A 23,722-nucleotide genomic window follows, 5' to 3' on the forward strand; every position below is an offset into this window, starting at 1 on the left:
TTATAGCGTCCCCTCTATTGTAAGGCGTGTAGAACACTTTTCGCCACTTGACTCCCATAAAAGACATATTTATCTGCTATATTACTCATCAATACCTAATAAATACGAGCCTATTGCACCCACAACTTAGTAAACATATATGTTTTGCTACACATCTTTAAAACTAACTGTAGAACTTGTTTTAAATATTTTTTCTTCACACTGTGTTGGCCCTGCAATCAGGTGGTGACTTGTCCATGGTGCACCCTGCCTTCTGCCGGAATGCAGCTGAGATAGGCTCCAGCGACCCCGAAAGGGACAAGCAGTAGTACAACGATGGATGGATTATAGCGTCCCGTCTATTGTAAGGTGTGTAGGACACTTTTCGCAACTTGACTTCCATAAAAGACATATTTATCTGCTATATTAGTCATCAATACCAAATAAATATGAGCCTATTGTACCCACAACTTAGTAAACATATAGGCTTCGCTACACATCTTAAAAAAAAGCTTCAAAACTAACTGTAAAACTTGTTTTAAATATTTTTTCTTCACACTGTATTGGCCCAATGCAGCTGAGATTGTCTGCAGCGACCCCGAAAGGGACAAGCGGTAGAAAATGTATGGATGGATTATAGCTTCCCCTCTATTGTAAGGCGTGTAGAACACTTTTCGCCACTTGACTCCCGTAAAAGACATATTTATCTACTATAATACTCGTCAATACCTAATAAATATGAGCCTATTACCCCCACAACTTAGTAAACATACAGGCTTTGCTACACATCTTTAAAAATAAATTTTAAAATTCAAAACTAACTAAAACTTGTTTAAAATATTTTTTCTTCACACTGTGTAGGCCCTGTGATGAGGTGGCGACTTGTCCAGGGTGTAACCCCGCCTTCCACCCGAATGCAGCTGAGATAGGCTCCAGCGACCCTGAAAGGGACAAGCGGTAGGAAAACGATGGATGGATTATAGCGTCCCCTCTATTGTGAGGGGTGTAGAACACTTTTTACCACGTGACTCCCAGAAAAGACATATTTATCTGCTATATTAATCATCAATACCTAATAAATATGAGGTTATTGCACCCACAACTTAGTAAACATATAGGCTTTGCTACACATCTTAAAAAAAAATTTAAAAAAAAGTTCAAAACTAATTTAAAAAAATGTGGAAATATTTTTTCTTCACACTGTGTTGGCCCTGCAATCAGGTGGTGACTTGTCCATGGTGCACCCTGCCTTCCGCCCGAATGCAGCTGAGATAGGCTCCAGCGACCCCGAAAGGGACAAGCGGTAGGAAAACGATGGATGGATCATAGCGTCCCCTCTATTGTGAGGGGTGTAGAACACTTTTTAGTGAAGTGAAGTGAATTATATTTATATAGCGCTTTTCTCTAGTGACTCAAAGCACTTTACATAGTGAAACCCAATATCTAAGTTACATTTAAACCAGTGTGGGTGGCACTGGGAGCAGGAGGGTAAAGTGCCTTGCCCAAGGACACAACGGCAGTGACTAGAATGGCGGAAGCGGGAATCGAACCTGCAACCCGCAAGTTGCTGGCACGGCCACTCTACCAACCGAGCTATGCCGCCCCACTTGACTCGCATAAAAGACATATTTATCTGCTATATTATTCATCAATACCTAATAAATATAAGCCTATTACACCCACAACTTAGTAAACATATAGGCTTTGCTACACATCTTAAAAAAAAAATACATTCAAAAAACTAACTGTAAAACTTGTTTTAAATATTTTATTTTCACACTGTGTTGGCCCTGCGATGAGGTGGCAACTTGTCCAAGGTGTAACCCTCTCTTCCGCCCAAATGCAGCTGAGATAGGCTCCAGCGCCCTCCTCGCTACCCCGAATACGACAATCGGTAGAAAATGTATGGATGGATTACAGCGTCCCCTCTATTGTAGGGCGTGTAGAACACTTTTTGCCATGATTTGACGCCCATAAGACATATGTATCTGCTATATTACTCATTAATAGCTAATAAATATGAGCTTATTGCACCCACAACTTAGTAAACATATAGGCTTTGCTACACATCTTTAAAAAAAAAAAAATCAAAACTAATTGTAAAACTTGTTTGAAATATTTTTTCTTCACACTGTGTAGGCCCTCTGATGAGGTGGCGACTTGTCCAGGGTGTAACCCCGCCTTCCGCCCGAATGCAGCTGAGATAGGCTCCAGCGCCTTCCCCGTGACCCCGAAAGGGACAAGCGGTAGAAAACATATGGATGTACTATAGCGTCCCCTCTATTGTGAGGGGTGTAGAACACTTTTCGCCACTTGACTCCCATAAAAGACATATTCATCTACTATATTACTCATCAATACCTAATAAAAAAGAGCCTATTGCACCCACAATTTAGTAAACATATAGGCTTTGCTACACATTTTTAAAAATACATTTTAAAATTCAAAAATAACTGTAAAACTTGTTAACATATTTTTTCTTCACACTGTGTTGTCCTTGCGATGAGGTGGCGACTTGTCCAGGGTGTAACCCCGCCTTCCGCCCGAATGCAGCTGAGATAGGCTCCAGCGCCCTCCCCGTGACCCCGAAAAGGACAAGCGGTAGAAAATGTATGGATGGATTATAGCGTCCCCTCTACTGTAAGGCGTGTAGGACACTTTTCGCCACTTGACACCCATAAAAGACATATTTATCTTCTATGTTACTCACCAATACCTAATAAATATGAGCTTATTGCACCCACAACTTAGTAAACACATAGGCTTTGCTACACATCTTTAATTAAAAAATAAATAAAAATAAACTAATTGTAAAACTTGCTAGAAATATTTTTCTCCACACTGTGTTGGCCCTTGTGATGAGGTGGCGACTTGTCCAGGGTGTAACCCCGCCTTCCGCCCGAATGCAGCTGAGATAGGCTCCAGCGCCCTCCCCGTGACCCCGAAAGGGACAAGCTGTAGAAAATGTATGGATGGATTATAGCGTCCCCTCTATTGTAAGGCGTGTAGAACACTTTTCACCATGACTTGACTCCCATAAAAGACATATTTATCTTCTATATTACTCACCAATACCTAATAAATATGAGCTTATTGCACCCACAACTTAGTAAACATATAGGCTTCGCTACACATCTAAAAAAACAAAAAACAAAACAGAACTACTGTAAAACTTGTTTAAAATTTTTTTTATTCACACTGTCCGCTCTGCGATGAGGTGGTGACTTGTCCAAGGTGTAACCCTGTCTTCCGCCCAAATGCAGCTGAGTTAGGCTCCCGCGCCCTCCTCGCTACCCTGAAAAGGACAAGCGGTAGAAAATGTATGGATGGATTATAGCGTCCCCTCTATTGTAAGGCGTGTAGAACACTTTTCGCCACTTGACTCCCATAAAAGACATATTTATCTGCTATATTACTCATCAATACCTAATAAATATGAGCTTATTGCACCCACAACTTAGTTAACATATAGGCTTTGCTACACATCTTTTAAAAAAAAGCTTCAAAACTAACTGTAAAACTTGTTTTAAATATTTTTTCTTCACACTGTGTTGGCCCTGCAATGAGATGGTGACTTGTCCAGGGTGCACCCCGCCTTCCGCCCGAATGCAGCTGAGATAGGCTCCAGCAACCCCAAAAGGGACAAGCGGTAGTACAACGATGAATGGATTATAGCGTCCCCTCTAATGTAAGGCGTGTAGAACACTTTTCGCCACTTGACTCCCATAAAATACATATATATCTGCTCTATTACTCATCAATACCTAATAAATATGAGCCTATTGCATCCACAACTTAGTAAACACATGGACTTCGCTACACGTCTGAAAAAAAAATTAAAACTAACTGTAAAACTTGTTTTAAAGCGGTAAAAATGGATGGACGGAAACCAATATTCTTGAAACTTCATCTCCCAGCGTGCTTTGCGGCTGTTTTGTATGTTTACAATCAGCTGACATCCGGCGTCTTGCCGTCCATTAGCCAGCTGTACGCAACATTCAGCCTTAGCCATTTCGCCATCGATATTTTCCGGTGGGAGAGCAACATATCGACTATCTCCCTCCCCCGCTTTACTGGATGCCCAGTTCCATCGTATTCATCAAATGCAGGTAGGGACAAGGGACATGGACGACGTACGTCTTGTTAAGCGGCAAGCTTCGCTTAATAGCCAGCGGCAGTTTTGTCGAAGGCTAATGCTAACATTAGCAACCCCCCCCCTCTTCTTCTTCTTCTTCTCACTTGCTGTTGTCTCCACTGATTAATTGACATAAATTAGTGATTTATTTTATAGCCAGCAAGTTAACAGGCGGTGGTTGCTTCGAGTAACATGAGATACGTGTTTCTCTTCGCTGCTAAAATGGAGGAGGGGTTGTTCCAAGTGTTCTATCTTCAGGTAGAAAAGCTGCACCTTTCTGGCAGCAAAAATGGCGTGCGTGGTTGTCCTCGGCCGCCAAAGCCAGTAATCTGTGCAGATAAGTCATCCTGGTGCCAGACCGCGCTGTAAGCGGCTCACGTCGTGTTGTTTGTGGCAGGGCTCTGGCCCCGTCTCCAGCAGCTGAAGCGCCCCCCGTCCTGCCCTCTCCGCCCCGGCTCCACTGCTTCCTGTCCGCGCCGAGCTATGAGCACCCACCGGGATCTCGACATGGTGAGTTGGGGGGGTTTTCAATAAAAACAAATAACTACCATATTTTCTATAAGGCGCACCTACAAACCTCACATTTTCTCAAAAGCTGACAGCGCGCTTTATAATCCGGTGCGCTTTATTCAAGATTCAAGATTGTTTATTGTCATATGTACAGTTAAAGGCCTACTGAAACCCACTACTACCGACCACGCAGTCTGATAGTTTATATATATCAATGATGAAATATTAACATCGCAACACATGCCAATACGGCCGGTTTAGTTTACTAAATTGCAATTTTTAATTTCCCGCAAGGTATCCTGTTGAAAACATTGCGGAATGTTGACGCGTGCCTGTGACGTTATTGGTTGTAGCGGACATTTCAGCCTCGCACCACTCACGGCTAAAAGTCATCTCTTTTTATTTATCGCATAATTACACAGTATTTTGGACATCTTTGTTGCTGAATCTTTTGCAATTTGTTCTATTAATAATGGAGACGTCAAAGAAGAATGCTGTTGGTGGAAAGCGGTGGATTGCAGCTGCCTTTAACAACACAAACACAGCCGGTGTTTCTTTGTTTGTTGTGAAGCTTTAATATGGAACAGAGCGGTCAAGCCGACATGTTTCTCTACCACATGTTAACCGGCAGGTTTCGGTGAGAAAATTGTGGTAATAAGTTGGCTCTTACAGTAAACATGAGCGGAGCTTGTGTTGTTCTTCCTGCAGCAGCTGTCAAAGAGGCGGCTGTGACTTTCTTGGCTCCTCCATGGCTTCACTCAGAGACACTGGCGGTCACCACACCCCTCCGACTTTCAGGTATGACTTTATAATCTCACTAAAACGCTGGTAACACAATAATCAGATAAGGGATTTTCCAGAATTATCCTAGTAAATGTGTCTAATAACATCTGAATCGCTCCTGCCCGTGTCTCTTTTTTGTTTGTTTTTTCTAGTCCAAAGGTAGGGAACCTATGGATCTAGAGCCAGATGTGGCTCTTTTGATGACTGCACCTGGCTCCTAGATAAAACTTAGCTGACATTGCTTAACACGATAAGTAATGAATATTTCCGCTGGTAATCACTGTGTCAAAAATAACGTTCAAATGATAAAACATTCTCATGCATTTTCATCCATCCATCCGGTTTCTGCCGCACCTGTTCAAAAAGTCGCATTAATGGTAAGAAGTATTTTATTTATTTTTCGTTAGCCTCAGAATAACAATGTTATTAAAAAGAATACGAGACTTATTATACTCTAAAAATGTTGGTGTTTCTTAAAAATGCACGCATATAGTTATATTCATTGTTATAAAAAAAATAAATTATATCGCGCTCACGGAAATACTTTTAAAAATATTTGGCTTGTATGGCTCTCTCAGCCAAAAAGGTTCCCGACCCCTGTTCTAGTCCTCCACTCTCACCATCCTCATCCACAAATCTTTCATCCTCGCTCCAATTAATGGGGAAATTGTCGATTTCTTGGTCAGAATCGCTCGCGCTGCTGGTGTCTATGATTGTAATCAATGTGAGGATGTGAGGAGCCCTCACACCCGTGACGTCACGCGCACATCGGCTTCTCCTTCCAGTACAGGCAAGACTTTTTTATTAGCGACCGAAAGTTGCGAACTTTATCGTCGATGTTCTCTAATAAATCATTTCAGCAAAAATATGGCAATATCGCGAAATGGTCAAGTACGACACATAGAATGGACCTGCTGTCCCCGTTTAAATAAGAAAATCTCATTCCAGTGGGCCTTTAAAGTGTGTCGTACTTGATCATTTCGCGATATTGCCATATTTTTGCTGAAAGGATTTAGTAGAGAACATCGACGATAAAGTTCGCAACTTTTGGTCGCAAGTAAAAAAGCCTTGCCTGTACCGGAAGTAGCAGACGATGTGCGCGTGACGTTACGGGTTGTAGGGCTCCTCACATTCTCACATTGTTTATACTCGCAGCAAGAGCGATTCGGACCGAGAAAGCGACAATTTCCCCATTAATTTGAGCGAGGATGAAAGATTTGTGGATGAGGATAGTGAGAGTGAAGTACTAGATGAAGGAAAAAAAAAAACGAGGGCAGTGGGAGCGATTCAGATGTTATTAGACACATTTACAAGGATAATTCTGGAAAATCCCTTATCTGCTTATTGTGTTACTAGTGTTTTAGTGAGATTATAAAGTCATACCTGTAAGTCAGAGGGGTGTGGTGACCGCCAGTGTCTCTGATGGAAGCCATGGAGGAGCCAAGAAAGTCGCAGCTGCCTCTTTGACAGCTGCAGGATTATGCAAGCTCCGCTCATGTCTCCGGTAAGAGCCGACTTATTACCACAATTTTCTCACCGAAACCTGCCGGTTGACATGTGGTAGAGAAATATGTTCGCTTGACCGCTCTGTTCCATATTAAAGCTTCACAACAAACAAAGAAACACCGGCTGTGTTTATGTTGCTAAAGGCAGCTGCAATCCACCGCTTTCCACCAAGAGCATTCTTCTTTATAGTCTCCATTATTAATTGAACAAATTGCAAAAGATTCAGCAACACAGATGTCCAGAATACTGTGTAATTATGCTATTAAATCGGACAACTTTCAGCCATGAGTGGTGCTGGGATAAAATGTCCACTACAACCAATAACTTCACAAGCACGCGTCAACATAAGCGTCATCATTCCGCGACGTTTTCAACAGGACACTTCGCGGGAAATTTAAAATTGCAATTTAGTAAACTAAACCGGCCGTATTGGCATGTGTTGCAATGTTAATATTTCATCATTGATATATAAACTATCAGACTGCGTGGTCGGTAGTAGTGGGTTTCAGTAGGCCTTTAACACGATAAGTAATTAATAATTCCGCTGGTAATCACAGTGTTAAAAATAATGTTCAAATTATAAAGCATTCTCATGCATTTTAATCTAACCATCCATTTTCTATCGCACATTTTCAAGAAGTCCCATTAATGGTAAGAAGTATTATATTTATTATTGGTTAGCTTTAGAATAATAATGTTATTTAAAAAGAATAACGGACTTAATATATTCTAAAAATGTTGGTCTAAAAAATGCACACATTTACTGGTAGTTGTATTCAGTGTTAAAAAATATTTTATGGCTCTCACGGAAATACATTTTGAAATATTTGGCTTTCATGGCTCTCAGCCAAAAAGGTTCCTGACCGCTGATGTAGTGAATCCAATGCTATAGATAAATTATTATAATACTAGAAACATCAAATTAAAAACAGCGTACAAAACAAGAAGCACATCAGGGTTTTTTTTTAATCTTATATTGTTTAGTGATAAAGCCAATCTTGCACAAACAAACTGTGCGCCGGATGGTTCTTTTCCTCTTTGTTCGTCCACAGCTTCCAAAAACTATTTGAAATGTTGAAGTTAAAAAGTTTAAGTACCATTGATTGTCACACACACTAGGTGTGGTGAAATTATTATCTGCATTTGACCCATTACTCTTGATCACCCCCTGGGAGGTGAGGGGAGCAGTGGGCAGCCGCGGTGGCCACGCCCGGGAATCATTTTTGGTGATTTAACAACCCAATTCCAACCCTTGATACTGAGTGCCAAGCAGGGAGGTAATGGGTCCCGTTTTAAACGTCTTTAGTATGAACTCAACTTACCGATCTCAGGGTGGACACTCTAACCACTGCAGGCCACTGAGGACTCGTCAGACCACAGAACACGTTCTCAATTTGCGTCAGTCCGTTTTAGATGAACTCGGGGCCCAGAAAAGCCTGCGGCGTTTCTGGGTGTTGTTGATAAATGGCTTTTGCTTTGCATAATAAATGGTAAATGGGTTATACTTGTATAGCGCTTTTCTGACTTCAAGGTACTTAAAGTGCTGGGTCACTTTACCCATTCACACACTGATGTGCAATAGCTGGTTGAGAAATGTTGTTCTTAAATATTTTGCTCAGGCTTTTGTTGACAAAGTAGTGACCCTCGCCCGGTCCTTGTTTGTGAATGACTGATACCCAATCATGGCACCCACCTGTTCCCAATTAGCCTTTTCACCTGAGGGATGTTTCAAATAAGTCTTTGATCATTCCTCAACTTTCTCCGTCTTTTTTGCCGCTTGTGCCAAATAGGCACATCAGTTTGTTTTTTTCTTAATCTTATATTGTTTTGCGAAAAAGCCAGTCTTGCATAAAGAAGCCTTTAGTGTAATTGTGGAATGTTCTGGACAGTTAATTTTCACTTTATTTCAAAATAACAGAAACAATAAAAAAAAAAGACGTTAATTCATTGGCTGGGGAAGTTGTTTTTTTTAGCATGGCAGTGAAAAAGCTTGTTAGCATACTGTCGTTTCGATCTTGAGGTCAAATAAATTAATTATATATTATTACTAAATAAGAACGCCCATTGGTACTTTTCATTTATTCAACGTGGTTATTTACAATAATAAAAAAACAATTTGGAGTCGTCATCATACAGCATCATTTTGGAGAAGGCATGGCGCAGTTGGGAGAGTGGCCGTGCCAGCAACCTGAGGGTTCCTGGTTCAATCCCCACCTTCTACCAACCTCGTCATGTCTGTCGTGTCCTTGAGCAAGACACTTCACCCGCCATCAGTGTGTGAATGTGGAAATAGTGTTAAAGCGCTTTGAGTATCTTGAAGGTAGAATATGTATACATGTGTAACCCATTTACCATTTATTTTCCCAAATTGAAGCCATTCTTTGGCTGTGTAGGTTAGCGGGTAGATGGGGGTGTGGGGTAATGGATTAACCAATGTTCATAAACACTTAGCCCGAGACAGTGGCTGCAGCTCCCGTGAACACCATCTGTCTAATCTCAGTTAAAACGTTGCCCTACTTTCCTTTTAAGGTTTAGACGCCTATTGATTGTACCCTCGTGTTAAGTCCTGACCGCAGTCCCCCCGCCCCGACTTTGCAATGGACAACATTTGCGGCGTAATGAGAAAAAATACCAGTGCACGTACGATTTTGTTACTTGACGGGTATTCATTTTCACGGGTGAAAAGAAACAGGCAGTGTTATGCAAGTGTGGGCTGAATGAGAATGTGTTGGATGATTAACAATCGGCAGAGAGATTGATGGCACACTGCAAAAAGTCAGTGTTCAAAAACAAGAAAAAATAAATAATAAAATGAGGAGTATTATACTAAAACCAAGGAAAATTATCTGCCAATAGAACAAGAAAATTTGGCTTGTCAAGAATTTCCAAAACAAGTAAAATTAGCTAACCTCACTGAACCCCAAAATACCGTAAAATAAGTATATTCTCACTAATAAAGAGTGCACTTTTCTTGGTTAAAAAAAAAAAGAGACCTTTTTTTCAAAAAATATTCTTAAATGAAGTAAATGCTAGTGCCATTATCTTGACATCATGATATGTGCTCGGCATTACATTTCTTGAAACCAGCAAACCTATACTAAAAAAATAGTTAATTTTTCTTAATGACAAGGCAACCGCTTGTTACTCTCGGGGTCTCCTAGCCGCTCAGGCAAATCATATTGTCTAAAAAATGCATTTTCCCATCCATAACATGACATAATCGCGACAAGTGCGTGCTCCTTCAGTCAATTAGTGCGCGAGGTATGTATATGTGTGTTTGTGTGTGTATGTGTGTGTGTATGTACGTGTATGTGTGTGTGTATAATATACATATACATACAGCCCTGGCCCTAGCCAAATTGTTTTTAATTATAATTTTGAAGAATTTATCTGAATGTGCGTGAACTATTTCTGTTCAAAATAGTTTGAAATGTTTAAATATTAACTGTCCGTTTACTGTACTGTGCCAACTGTACTACTATATGAGTATGTATTTTCTCTTGTTTCATTGAAAATAAAAGAGCAAAGTCCATTTGTTTTAAATATGAGACATTATTTTTTTTAATTTCATAGAATAGAAAAGAATAGAAAGTACTTTATTGATCCCTGGGGGAAATTCTGCAATTATTTCAAATATATTCTTATTTCATGCTTGAAATAAGAAATTATTACTTTGAAAAATCAGTTTTATACTTGTGAGTGTTAATGGCACAGCTTTGCAACAGTTGATATTCTAGTTTCAAGCATGTTTTACTCAAATAATTTAGGACCAAAGCCCTTAAAACAAGTAAAAGACTCTACTATAAAATCTGCTTAGTGAGAAGAATGATCTTATCAGACAGAAAATAAGCAAATATCACTCTTATTTGAGATATTTCATCTTACTTAGATTTCACTTTTTGCAGTGCAAGGTGTTTGGCAGTAAATGTCAAATGTAGTATTTATGTTGGTGCTGGTTTGCTTGTATTTAGATGATCCAACCGGGGTCTATTGGGTATTTTAGTAATAATTATGAATAATGAATTAATATGAATAATATGTTAGTACAATATAGTTAAAAATAAAATATTTCTGCTTGCCATAACCTTAAGGTTTTGATTCTAATAAATATACATGATTAACATTGAAATGGCACTTTTAAATATGTGCATTAGTAAAACTTAAGTAAAAGAAAACAACTCACACCACCGCTCTCATGTGTGCTCTATAGGAGGGTTGCATTTGACGTCGAATCCGTTTTTCTTCTTGGCGGCTTAATTCACAAGATGGTCAAGCAGCTTGAGCGTAGCATTTAAACGAGTGAGAGCGAGAGTAGCGTTTGAGCAGAAAATGCCGTCTTGCTGTTCGGTTCTCGGGTGTTGCAATCGTTCAAAAAGGAGAGATAGGAAATAACTTTAATAGAGTCCCGAAAGAAGTGATTCATAAAGTTAATAAAGTCAGGTAAGATGAAAGTGTGTCAACAGAAATGGCTCTTTAAAAATATCACTTTCCTCATCTTGTGGAATACAATCGGACCGCTTGTGTCTGCAGTGATCACTCTGTAAAATGTTTGTATGAGAAACTATCTGCGATGCAATCACATTTACTCTATATTAGTAGTGTTAGCGAGTAGAATTAAATGTAAAGAAAGGACAAGAGATCGACTTATTTTGTTGTTGTGTAAGAAAACCAAGTGCTTTATTTGACCCGGATGACCACATTATAGCATCTTTGGTGCTATTTGTTAGCATCAAGAAAATATCCTTAATAGTATTAGTAAAGTAGATGAAAAAATCTCTGGTAGCATAAACTGAATCTTGATATCGCGAGCAAACATTGCTGAACAACCGAGACAGCCACAGCTAAATAATGAGACAAACTATGAACTTTACAACATGAAAACAACTGCAGACATGAATTGTAAATGAGACAATTTTTTGTAGCAGGAAATCAACTGCAAAAAAACGTATCTTTTTTCTAATTAGTGTCACGATCACAGCGGCATGGGACTCGTTATGTCATTCAAATATGTTACTTAGCGATGCTCAAATAAGTCCAACATTGTCTTTCACGGATTAATGTTTTATTTGTGGAGCCCACAGATGTAAAGACATGATGTGCCTCCAATCTTTTTTTATAAATACCAAGTGAAGTGAGGTAGCAGTAACATCCTGGTAATGATAAATGGTTTCAAATTAATAATAATAAAAAAAACTCCTAAGAGTGTAAAGATCCACTCTTCTTATTAAAAACAATTTTTCATTATCACATTTATATTTGCCTCTAAACCTTTCAAAATAAGCCTAAATCTGCACTCTAGGTCACATGATGGCAGCCTTCCTATTGCAATACTATTCAAAGTTCCAAGTACTCCATGTGGTCTGGATTTTATACTTTTTTTTTCAAGATAACCTCTAACGAGTAATCAAAACAGAATATAAATTGGAGCTTTTTAAAAAATTATACAAACTCTAGTGAAATTGTATTTGGTTGAAAGTAGTTTGCAATAAACCGATACAAATCTCAAACCATTTTATTTTACAAGCAGTGACTATGGCCCCGTTTACACTGCTCACTAAATCTGATTTTTTTTTTTTGCCCCTAAGTGACACACATCTAATACTTTTTGCCAGCTTGAACGCGCCAAAGTGCTTCAAATTAGGGCTGGGCAATATGGCCTTTTAATAATATCTCAATATTTTAGGCCATGTCATGATACACCATATATATCTCCATATTTTGCCTTAGTCTTGAATGAACACTTGATGCATATAATCCCAGCAGTATGATGATTCTATGTGTCTACATTAAAATATTGTTCTTCATACTGCATTCAGACATGCTAATTTTAAACTTTCATGCTGAGAGGGAAATCCAACTAAAAGTGTATCTATTAAACAGTTATTAAGCAGTGGCACAAACATTCATGTCATTTCCAAAAACAGAAAGTGGAAGATTGTCAGAGACATTTTAAAACAAGCTATGAGTGCACTTTTGTGCATGATGTCACTAAGATGACATATCAAAACACTAAATTAAAGTGCACTTTTTGTACAGAATGCCACGACAATAGTTTAAAACAAATAAACTGCACTTTTGTGCATGATGTCAGAAGATATTTCAAAAAGTGTCAAATAAAACTGAGCTGCATAATAGGAAATCAAATCTCTATGTGGTAGGTTCCTGCGGACGTTATCTCCTGTTGTTGTTGACTATTTTTTTCATACGGTGTTGATGTGGAAATGGTTGCTTGGTCATTTTGTGGGTGTGGCACCGAATGGAGATGTTGACATGTGGAGTTTGAAGCACTCCTCATTCTCTAATGCAGTGGTTCCTCATCTTTTCTCAGTGATGTACCCCCTGTGAACATTTTTTTTATTCAAGAACCCCCTAATAAGAGCAAAGCATTTTTCGTTGAAAAAAAGAGAAAAAAGAAGTAAAATACAGGACTATGTCATCAGTTTTTGATTTATTAAATTGTATTACAGTGCAAAATATTGCTCATTTGAAGTGGTCTTTCTTGAACTATTTGGAAAAAAAGATATAAAATGACTAAAAACTTGTTGAAAAATAAACAAGTGATTCAATTATAAATAAAGATTTCTACACATAGAAGTTATCATCAACTTAAAGTGCCCTCTTTGGGGATTGTAATAGAGATCCATCTGGATTCATGGACTTCATTCTAAACATTTCTTCATAAAAAAAGAAATCTTTAACATCAATATTTATGGAACATGTCCACAAAAAATCTAGGTCCCAACACTGAATATTCCATTGTTGCATTTATTTTCACAGTTTATCAACTTACATTCATATTTTGTTGAAGTATTATTCAATACATATATTTATAAAGGATTTTTGAATTGTTGCTATTTTTAGAATATTTATAAAAAATCTCACGTACCCCTTGGCATACCTTCAAGTACCCCCAGGGATACGCGTACCCAAATTTGAGAACCACTGCTTTAGTGGGTGACTTCAAATGATGCTACAAATTAGCAGTGCTGCTACTTTTTGTAGCAACGCTTTGCCGCATACTTGACATATTACGGTTGTTCAACATCTTCCCGCTTGAAGCCAAAGCACCGCCAGGCGATGGACCCAGCGCTGTTTTTCTTGGGAATTAATTCTTCCTTCATTTGTTACCAGATTTGCACCTTCTTTCGCTTGTTTTACCATTCGCACCGCTCGCATCACAGCTAATGTTACCATGCCGCTACCTCTCTGCTCCTCGAGGGCGTATGACGTTGCACGCGCGACAGTATGTGACGTATGTAAGAAGGTGTTAGAGTAGTTGTTTCTAAGTTATCACAAAAAACGTGTCCTCAATATTGAGCCAAATTGAACTCTGTCTTTGTTTATTTCTTTTCTTCTGGTCTTGTTTAATAGATGTCATCAGCGTTTGAACCTGACAGAAGGTGCGCTTGTTTTACGTCTCTGTCAGAACGACAGACAAGAAAGAGTGAGAAGAGCCTGTAGTGTAATGCCAGCAGCTAAAAGCAACTGCGTGAGAACGTATACTCCAATATCACCATATAGTAATTTTCGATATCGCACAGAGACAAACCCGCAACATATGCAGTATATTCCATATATTGCCCAGCCCTAATTCAAATCTGATCTTTTCGCATCAAGTTGGGCCAATTCTTTCTCACACACTTATAAACACTTCCTGTGCTCTTAAAACACCTCATACACTCTTAAAGGCCTACTGAAATGAGATTTTCTTATTTAAACGGGGATAGCAGGTCCCTTTTATGTGTCATACTTGATAATTTCGCGATATTGCCATATTTTTGCTGAAAGGATTTAGTAGAGAACATCCACGATAAAGTTCGCAACTTTTGGTGTTAAGAGAAATGCCCTGCCCTGCCTCTACGTCACAATTGTGGGGGCTCCTCACATATTCACATTGTTTTTAATGGGAACTTCCAACAAAAAGTGCTATTCGGACCGAGAAAACGACAATTTCCCCATTAATTTGAGCGAGGATGAAAGATTCGTGTTTGAGGATATTGATGGCGACGGACTAGGAAAAAAAAAAAACAAGTTAAAAAAAACGCAAATGCATTGGGACGGGTTCCGATGTTTTTAGACACATTTACTAGGATAATTGTGGGAAATTCCTTATCTTTCTATTGTGTTGCTAGTGTTTTAGTGAGTTAAATAGTACCTGATAGTCGGAAGGGTGTGTCCACGGGTGTCTTGACGCGCAGTGTCTCAGGGGAGTCGACGGCAGCTTCATGGACGGCCTAAGCGCAACTTTTCTTCGGTAAGAAGCGACTTTTTAACCACAATTTTCTCACCGAAACCTGCTGGTTGATATTTGGTAGGGATCCATGTTCGCTTGACCGCGTTCTGATCCATAGGAAATTTTCACCTCCGGTAATTTTAAACAATGAATCACCGTGTGTTTGTGTGGTTAAAGGCTAAAGCTTCCCAACTCCATCTTTCTACTGTGACTTCTCCAATATTAATTGAACAAATTGCAAAAGATTTAGCAACACAGATCTCCAAAATACTGAATAATTATGCCGTTAAAGCAGACGACATTTAGTTGTGTGTGTGCGTAGAGCTCATACTTCCTAAAAACGCGTGACGTCTTGCGTACACGTCATCACTACACAAAGTTTTCAAGACGAAACTCCCGGGAAATTTAAAATTGCAATTTAGTAAACTAAAAAGGCCGTATTGGCATGTGTCGCAATGTTTAATATTTCATCATTGATATATAAACTATCAGACTGCGTGGTGGGTAGTAGTGGGTTTCAGTAGGCCTTTAAAACCGATGTACTTTTAACAGGACAACTTTAATGGGTGCTTTAAAATTTGCGACGTACCAGATCGTAGTGAATGAATGGCAAAGTGGCGAGGGAATATACTTTACTTGGGGCGGGTGGGGTCATTTTTAGTGCAACTGTAGGTCAAATTATTATTGTCGCATTCTCTTCTTTGTTTGTGGTCCTATTTCTTTTGCCAGACACACAAAAAAGTGTTATGCTTCTAGCATGTCCACAAATGGCTTTACGAAACAACATTTCTTTTTATATTAAAGTGCTCGAAGATGCCCTAATCCTAAATTGTCAGCCTGTAAAATCCATAAGCATACATTCATAAGGGAGTATTAGCTGGGTTGTTTTTTTTAGGAAAATGTAGCTAAATGTATCAAGAGCAGTTAAGCCGGTGAGAGCCCCGGTAGCCCTCTTTGTATAAAAAAAAAAAAAAAAAAGTAATTTCTATCAGCGTTCAAAGGATTTGACGTCGACCCTTGGATTGGAGAACCTCAAGGACATGTGCCGCGGAAGATGTTGCCATGGCGAACCGGGCAGATTGAGGTTGTTTTCATTTAACGGGGGGATGAAAGACATGTATAGTGGGTGGATGGGGGGGGCTTGTTAGTATGACATGGGTATGTAACCCCACTCGAGGTTATTGGGTTCAGTGGGGGGGCGGGGGGTCCCACAGTGGGAGCGCCGTATTTGTAAACAGATCAGAGAGCGGGATTGTCCCGCCTCGTGGGTTAAGTCTCTTTGTTCTCGCCTCCGTCCTTCTTGAAGCTGACAAAGTTCATGTTGCACCTTTTTAAAGAGGGGCGGGGTGCACCTGAGCGGAGATAAGCCACGCTTGAGTGCTTTTCTGGAGGTATTTCCTCCAGAAGCATTATGGCGAGCTCCGAGGCCAACATTTGTGTTTCAAGCAATAAATCACCGTGATGTATTTAAGTAAAGTAAGTAAAGTACCAATGATTGTCACACACACACTAGGTATGGCGAAATGTGTCCTCTGCATTTGACCTATCCCCTTGTTCACCCCCTGGGAGGTGAGGGGAGTAGTGGGCAGCAGCGGTGCCGCGCCCGGGAATCATTTGTGGTGATTTAACCCCCTTTCCAACCCTTGATGCTGAGTGCCAAGCAGGGAAATGGGTCACGTTTTTATAGTCTTAGGTATGACTCAGCCGGGGTTTGAACTCCCAACCTAGCGATCTCAGGGCGGACACTCTAACCACTATTTATGTTACGTCTCGCTACTATAGCCAGTGCAAACTCTTGGTGTTTATACAGAATCCACCCGGGACCTCAATTTGTTTGTATTTGCGTAAACATTTCCTGTAGGAAATAATGTAAATAGGGGAAATGGTCAAAGAGCAGCAATGCAACTTTTTTTTTTTTTTTACCACCTCAAAACACACAGTTGATAACAGACATTTTCTGCCATTCAAGCAGAAATAACTAACTCTAGTCAACCAGACGTTACGGCACTGTTGGTAATAAACTTTTCAACTTGAAATACCGTATTTTCTTTAGTAGAAGTATGTGTGCCTTTAATACTGAGAATATTTTATTTTACTCTTAGAATTTCTTGTCTTACAAAACCCAAAAGCAGTGAAGTTGTCACGTTGTGTAAATCAATGGTCCCCAACCTTTTTGTTGCTGTGGACCGGTCAACGCTTGATAATTTGTCCCGCGGCCCGGGGGGCCGGGGGGGATGGAGATTCTTTTTTTTTTTTTGTTTGTCATGAAAAAGGGAGTTTTTTTGGGTTGGTGCACTAATTGTAAGTGTATCTAGTGTTTTTTATGTTGATTTTATTAAAACAAATACATAATTAAAAAAATAAAACATTTAAAAAAATAAAATAAAATTAATAAATTAAATCTGTTGGGGACCACTGGTGTAAAATGGTAAATAAAAAGAGAATACAATGATTTGCGAATTCTTTTCAACCTATATTCAATTGAATAGACTGCAAAGACAAGATATTTCATGTTCACACTGAGAAACTTAAAAAAAAATTAATCAGTAACTTGGAATTTAATGGCAGCAACACATTGCCAAAAAGTTGTCACAGGGTAGGCTGACCATATTGTGAAATCCAAAAAAGAGGACACACATATGCGTGCCAAGGCCGGGACTAGGTGAACATTTGCCAATGATACTCCAATTTGCTTTATAAATAATATATTTATTGAAATAAAGCATTTTTTCTCCTCTGTTGACAGCAGTGTTGGCGCTAGAAATTTTCAAAATGGTGTCCCGTGGACCCCATCATGTCATAAAAATGGGGTCCCACAGTAAATTTTTGGGGTCCCACTTTTTTGTAAGCGTTTTGAAAACAAAGGATAAACGTATGTATGATCTTGTTATATCTCACGTTATATGTTGTGTTTTGGAAAATAGTTGTCATAAACGTTACTTCATTCATTACAAGAAATAATAGAAAAATAAGACAAATTTGTATGCATATGTAAATGTATTCAGCTATAAATATTCTGTCGCTTTCTTCTTTCCTTCATGGATCTAAAATTTACCGCTGCCGGTGGATTTTTCTATATTTTTATTTAATAAGTTGTAGGTGTATTTATTTCAGTATAAAAGTGTAAAGTGTTTTGCTTGGATGATAAAATGATGATAATGGCGTGCCAGGGCATACATACATTTTATATTTAACGCTCAAATCTCTGGAGTCTACATCAACTTCACATTTATTCCTCATTTCAAAATGTTTTTTTTTGTTTTTTTATGTTGTTTTGTTGTTTGTTTGTTTTCCGCCCTTTTTTGTCAAACAAAACTATGTTTTTAATGGCAAACACACAAAATATGCAAAATTTTCCACCAAAAATATTTTTCAAAATCCAATATTTGATGTGAAGTCATCGGGGTTGAGGTGGGGAGTGTAGCGGGGGGGACGTGTGTATTGTAGCATTCCGGAAGAGTCACTGTTGCAAGGGGTTCTGGGTATTTATTCTGTTGTGTTAATGTTGTTGTTACGGTGCGGATGTTTTTCCAAAATTTGTCTTTCTTTCTTGTTTGGTTTGGGTTCACGTTTGTAACAGTGTTAAACTTGTTAATACTGTTAATATGGAATTGAATCAAATCAGCCCTAGTCTTTTGTTATTGGACAATACATGTGCTATTAATTTTTTTATATTATTTATACCAAAAAACTGAAGGGAGCTGCACCAGCTTGAAAAACAAAGAAAATTAAGTTTGGCAAAGCCAACTTTAGTAATGTTTAAAGGCAAAATGAATTATTTTATTACAAACTCCAAAAGCAATGAAGTTGTCATGTGTAAATGCTAAATAAAAAGAGAATACAATGATCTGCAAGTCCTTTTCAACTTATATTCAATTGAATAGACTGCAAAGACAAGATATTTAACGTTCACACTGAGAAACTTACTTTTATTTAAAAATAATGATAATAATTAACTTAGAATTTAATAGCAGCAACACATTGCAAAAAAGTTCAAACGGCATTTTTACCTGTGTGTTACATGGCCTTTCCTTTTAACAACACTCAGTAAAGGTTCGGGAACTGAGGAGACACATTTTTGGAGTGGAATTTTTTCCCATTCTTGCTCTTAAGAGTCCAGGTTCTCCATTGTGGTATTTTCGGCTTCATACTGCACCACACATATTTAGTGGGAGACAGGTCTGGACTACAGGTAGGCCAGTCTAGTACCCGCACTCTTTTACTATGAAGCTACGCTGTTGTAACACCTGGCTTGGCATTGTCTTGCTGAAATAAGCAGGGGTGTCCATGATAACGTTGCTTGGATGGCAACTTATGTTGCTCCAAAAGCTGTATGTACCTTTCAGCATTAATGGTGCCTTCACAGATGTGTAAGTTACCCATGCCTTGGCCACAACACACCCGCATACCATCACACATGCTGCCTTTTACACTTTGCGCCTATAGAAAACCAGATGGTTCTTGTCCTCTTTGTTCCGTAGGACACAACATCCACAGTTTCCAAAAGCAATTTGAAATGTGGACATGTCAGACCAAAGAACACCTTTCCACTTTGCGTCAGTCCATCTTCGATGAGCTTGGGCCCAGCATAGCCGGCGGTGTTTTTGGGTGTTGTTGATAAATGGCTCTGGCTTTGCATAGTAGAGTTTTAACTTGCACTTACAGATGTAGTGACCAACTTTTGTTACTGACAGTGGTTTTTTGAAGTGTTCCTGAGCCCATGTGGTGATATCCTTTACACCAGAGGTGGGACCAAGTCATTGTTTTGCAAGTCACAGGTAAGTCTCAAGTCTTTGCCCTCAAGTCTCGAGTCAAGTCCCGAGTCAAGACAGGCAAGTCCCGAGTCAAGTCCAAAGTCAATACTGGGAAGTCTCAAGTCAAGTCCCAAGTCCTGCATTTTGAGTTTCGAGTCATTTCAAGTCTTTTTAAGCACAGACTAATATATGTACATAGATTGTGTATGATTTTAAAACGCTGTATGTATTTATTATTTTAAAAAACTGTGCTTGTACTGCACTTTATAATAGCACTATTAAGCAGTTATTCTAAACACTTAACTCATTCCTTTACAGTATAAACACATTTCAAAAAACAAGTGCAACTGTACTTATTTGCACAAAAGTATTAACATTGTATTTCCATGGAATATTGCATTGTAACTCGTTCCACAGCAGTTTCTATCCTGTTCTTACCTTATCTCATTGATCTCATCTCACACTATATATGTGTGCGTACACATAAAAAACATAACAAATACATGAACATAACAATGAACAGTGCTGTACTTTTTAGATGTCAGGGCTCTATGAAATATGTACACATATTCTTAATATAGTATACATTTTAACTGACCTTTATTTGACTATGTTTGTCTTTTTGTAGGTGGCTAAAATATGCGGTGCTGCTGACCGCCGTCTAACGTTACGTTACTGTTTGTGATACATTCACTAACGTAACGTTATGTGTAGGTACCTCATGCAACCCTGCTTAAAAAGTATGAATAAGGTAGCGAACTGCAGTCGACACAACAGATTGCCGTGTTTGCAATGACGTTATAACCATAGACATCTTATAAGTAGACGTTAAATTGGCTGCTGTTACGCAAGCAATTTGGCCGCCATCTTGAAAAGGTGATGAGGAGCTGGCAAGCAGCCTAAACTGACAGTTGACAGGTAGAAAACAAAGATGCTGGGCTGGTATTCAGTGTTTTCCTGCTCAAATGAGCGGACTGTTGAAAATAGGAATTGGGGGATTACTTTTCACAAGTAACATTTAACATTAACATACTATTGGTTGTATTTTGTGAAAAGAATATTACCACAGAGTTAAGCAGGAGCAAAGAACTACAATATTTGTATGTGAAAATCACAAAGAAATCTGGGGGAGGATGACCCCCTACAGGTATGTGGTTTACAAACTTTCAGGCCCACCTAAAACAAAATTCACCAGCCGCCATTGATTATGATTCATTCTCATTTTATTGTAACCACAGATAAGTCAGATAAGTAAAGTAACAATATTCAAATACTAACTTTGTTGGGTAAGACAGAACTTGGTTTTATTCTGAATCCAGTGAAACAGATTGGTGGTTTTAGCTGAAATAAAGACTTTCAGGTGTTTATATATGTTTAAGTATTTGGCAGACACTTTTATCCAAAGCAACATACATGAAAAATACATACAAAACAATCACTGTAAACATGATCATTTAAGGGAAGAATGTAATAGAAAATATCAATACAAAGTGTCAAGACAGAATAAACTCTCTGCTGTTGCAGCAACAGAGATAAAGTCTATAACAGTGGTTCTCAACCTTTTTTCAGTGATGTACCCCCTGTGAACATTTTTTAAATTCAAGTACCTCCTAATCAGAGCAAAGCATTTTTGGTTGAAAAATGAGATACAAAAGTAAAATACAGCACTATGTCATCAGTTTCTGATTTATTAAATTGTATAACAGTGCAAAATATTGCTCATTTGTAGTGGTCTTTCTTGAACTATTTGGAAAAAAAAAGATGTAAAAATAACTAAAAACTTGTTAAAAAATAAACAAGTGATTCAATTTTAAATAAAAATTTCTACACATAAAAGTAATCAACATAAAGTGCCCTCTTTGGGGATTGTAATAGAGATCCATCTGGATTCATGAATTTTATTCTAAACATTTCTTCACAAAAAAGAAATCTTTAACATCAATATTTATGGAACATGTCTACAAAAAATCTAGCTGTCAACACTGAATATTGCATTGTTGCATTTCTTTTCACAGTTTATGAACTTACATTCATATTTTGTTGAAGTATTATTCAGTAAATATATTTATAAAGGATGTTGAATTGTTGCTATTTTTAGAATATTTAAGAAAAACATCATGTATATACCCCTTGGCGTACTTTCAAGTACCCCCATTTGAGAACCACTGGTCTATAGGTCTGTAAGATATAAAGCTATCTAATGTATTCATACATTGTTTATGTAGGATATACGCATGTGTATGTATAACCTAATCATATTGTTTCTTTGACTTAAAAATAGCTGACTGTTTTTTCCCCCCTTATCTGGGATTATATTCCCAGTTTTGATCTGAGACGTCTGGTCACTTATAGCATATAAGAATATTCTATTACTGTTAAGCAAATTATGAACACACCAAGACATGTGTCCTTTATCATAGTTACACGTATGACAAAAAAGCGCGTGAGTATCAGTGGTATACAGTGAGGTAATATGAATTAAATGTGCTGACAGTTCATTGCTCCTGCCAAAGGAATTGCCCTGAGTGGAGCGGATCACCACTCCAAGATGGCGGCCGTGCGTCACGTCAGCGGCAACAGGCAGTCGCGCTCGATGCTGTGTCTACTTATAAGATGTCTATGGTTATAACGTCAGCAGTGAGTTTACAGCCTCACTGATTTAACTACACAACAAATAAAAGTTACGTTACTCAGCCAATAAACGTTAGCTTACATTCAAAACGTACCCTTCTTTGTGCAACTTCAAATGTCGAACGAAGTTGGAAGTTGTTGCGTCTCCGTCTGTAATCTTCCAACCGCATGATTTGCATACGGAAATTCCTGTGTTGTTGACCAAGTCGTAGTTTTAATACCCGAACGAAACACTTTATGGCATAATTTTCCCCACTTATTCTTCTGTTGTTTGAGAGCAGTTCTGCTTGGTTTTCCTGCAATTTGATTGGATGAATGCTGTGTGACGAAAACAACGTGGATGTAATTTGATTGGCTGTAATTTGATTGGCTGTTGTACTGACAGGTAGCGCACAGGCTGTCATCGCACACATGTTGACAAACACACGTACACAATGGAAGATACGGAGCGCTCCTGAATAACTTTTTAATCGTTGGGTTTTGGGGAAAGTTGCAAGTCATGTCAAGTCAAAAGGCTCAAGTCCAAGTCAAGTCCCAAGTCATTGATGTTAAAGTCAAAGTCGAGTTGCAAGTCTTTTTACATTTTGTCAAGTCGAGTCTGAGGTCATCAAATTCATGACTCGAGTCTGACTCGAGTCCAAGTCATGTGACTCGAGTCCACACCTCTGCTTTACACACTGCTGTCGCTTTTTGATGCAGTACCGCTTGAGGGATCCAAGGTCTGTAATATCATGGCTTACGTGCAGTGATTTCTCCAGATTCTCTGAAACTTTTGATGGTATTATGGAGCGTAGATGGTGAAATCCCTAAATTCCTTTCAATAGCTGGTTGAGAAATGTTCTTAAACAACTTTCTCAGTCATTTGTTGACAAAGTGGTGACCCTCGCCCCGTCCTTGTTTGTGAAAGACTGAGCATTTCATGGAAGCTGCTTTTATACCCAATCATGGCACCCACCTGTTCCCAATTAGCTTGTTCACCTGTGGGATGTTCCAAATAAGCCTCTGATGAGCATTCCTCAACTTTCTCAGTCTTTTTTGCCACTTGTGCCAGCCTTCTTGAAACATGTTGCAGGCATCAAATTCCAAATGAGCTAATGTTGGCAAAAAATAAAGTTTTCAAGTGTGAACATGAAATATCTTGTCTTTGCAGTCTATTCAATTGAATATAAGTTGAAAAGGATTTGCAAATCA

The 23,722-nt window shown here is 38.6% G+C and overlaps 1 protein-coding gene across 1 annotated transcript in view; it reads left to right on the plus strand.

The window, feature by feature from the left end:
- Positions 1-3,820: 3,820 nt before the first annotated feature.
- ubl3b (ubiquitin-like 3b) overlaps positions 3,821-23,722 on the plus strand; it is a 40,176-nt gene continuing 20,274 nt past the window's right edge. The window contains exons 1-2 of the mRNA XM_061900241.1: positions 3,821-4,088; positions 4,512-4,624. Of these exons, the coding sequence (XP_061756225.1) occupies positions 3,854-4,088; positions 4,512-4,624 (348 nt within the window). The 5' untranslated portion in view covers positions 3,821-3,853. The remainder of the gene's footprint in view (positions 4,089-4,511; positions 4,625-23,722) is intronic.

Source organism: Nerophis ophidion, linkage group LG05, assembly GCF_033978795.1.
Source record: "Nerophis ophidion isolate RoL-2023_Sa linkage group LG05, RoL_Noph_v1.0, whole genome shotgun sequence".
Lineage (NCBI taxonomy): Eukaryota > Metazoa > Chordata > Actinopteri > Syngnathiformes > Syngnathidae > Nerophis > Nerophis ophidion.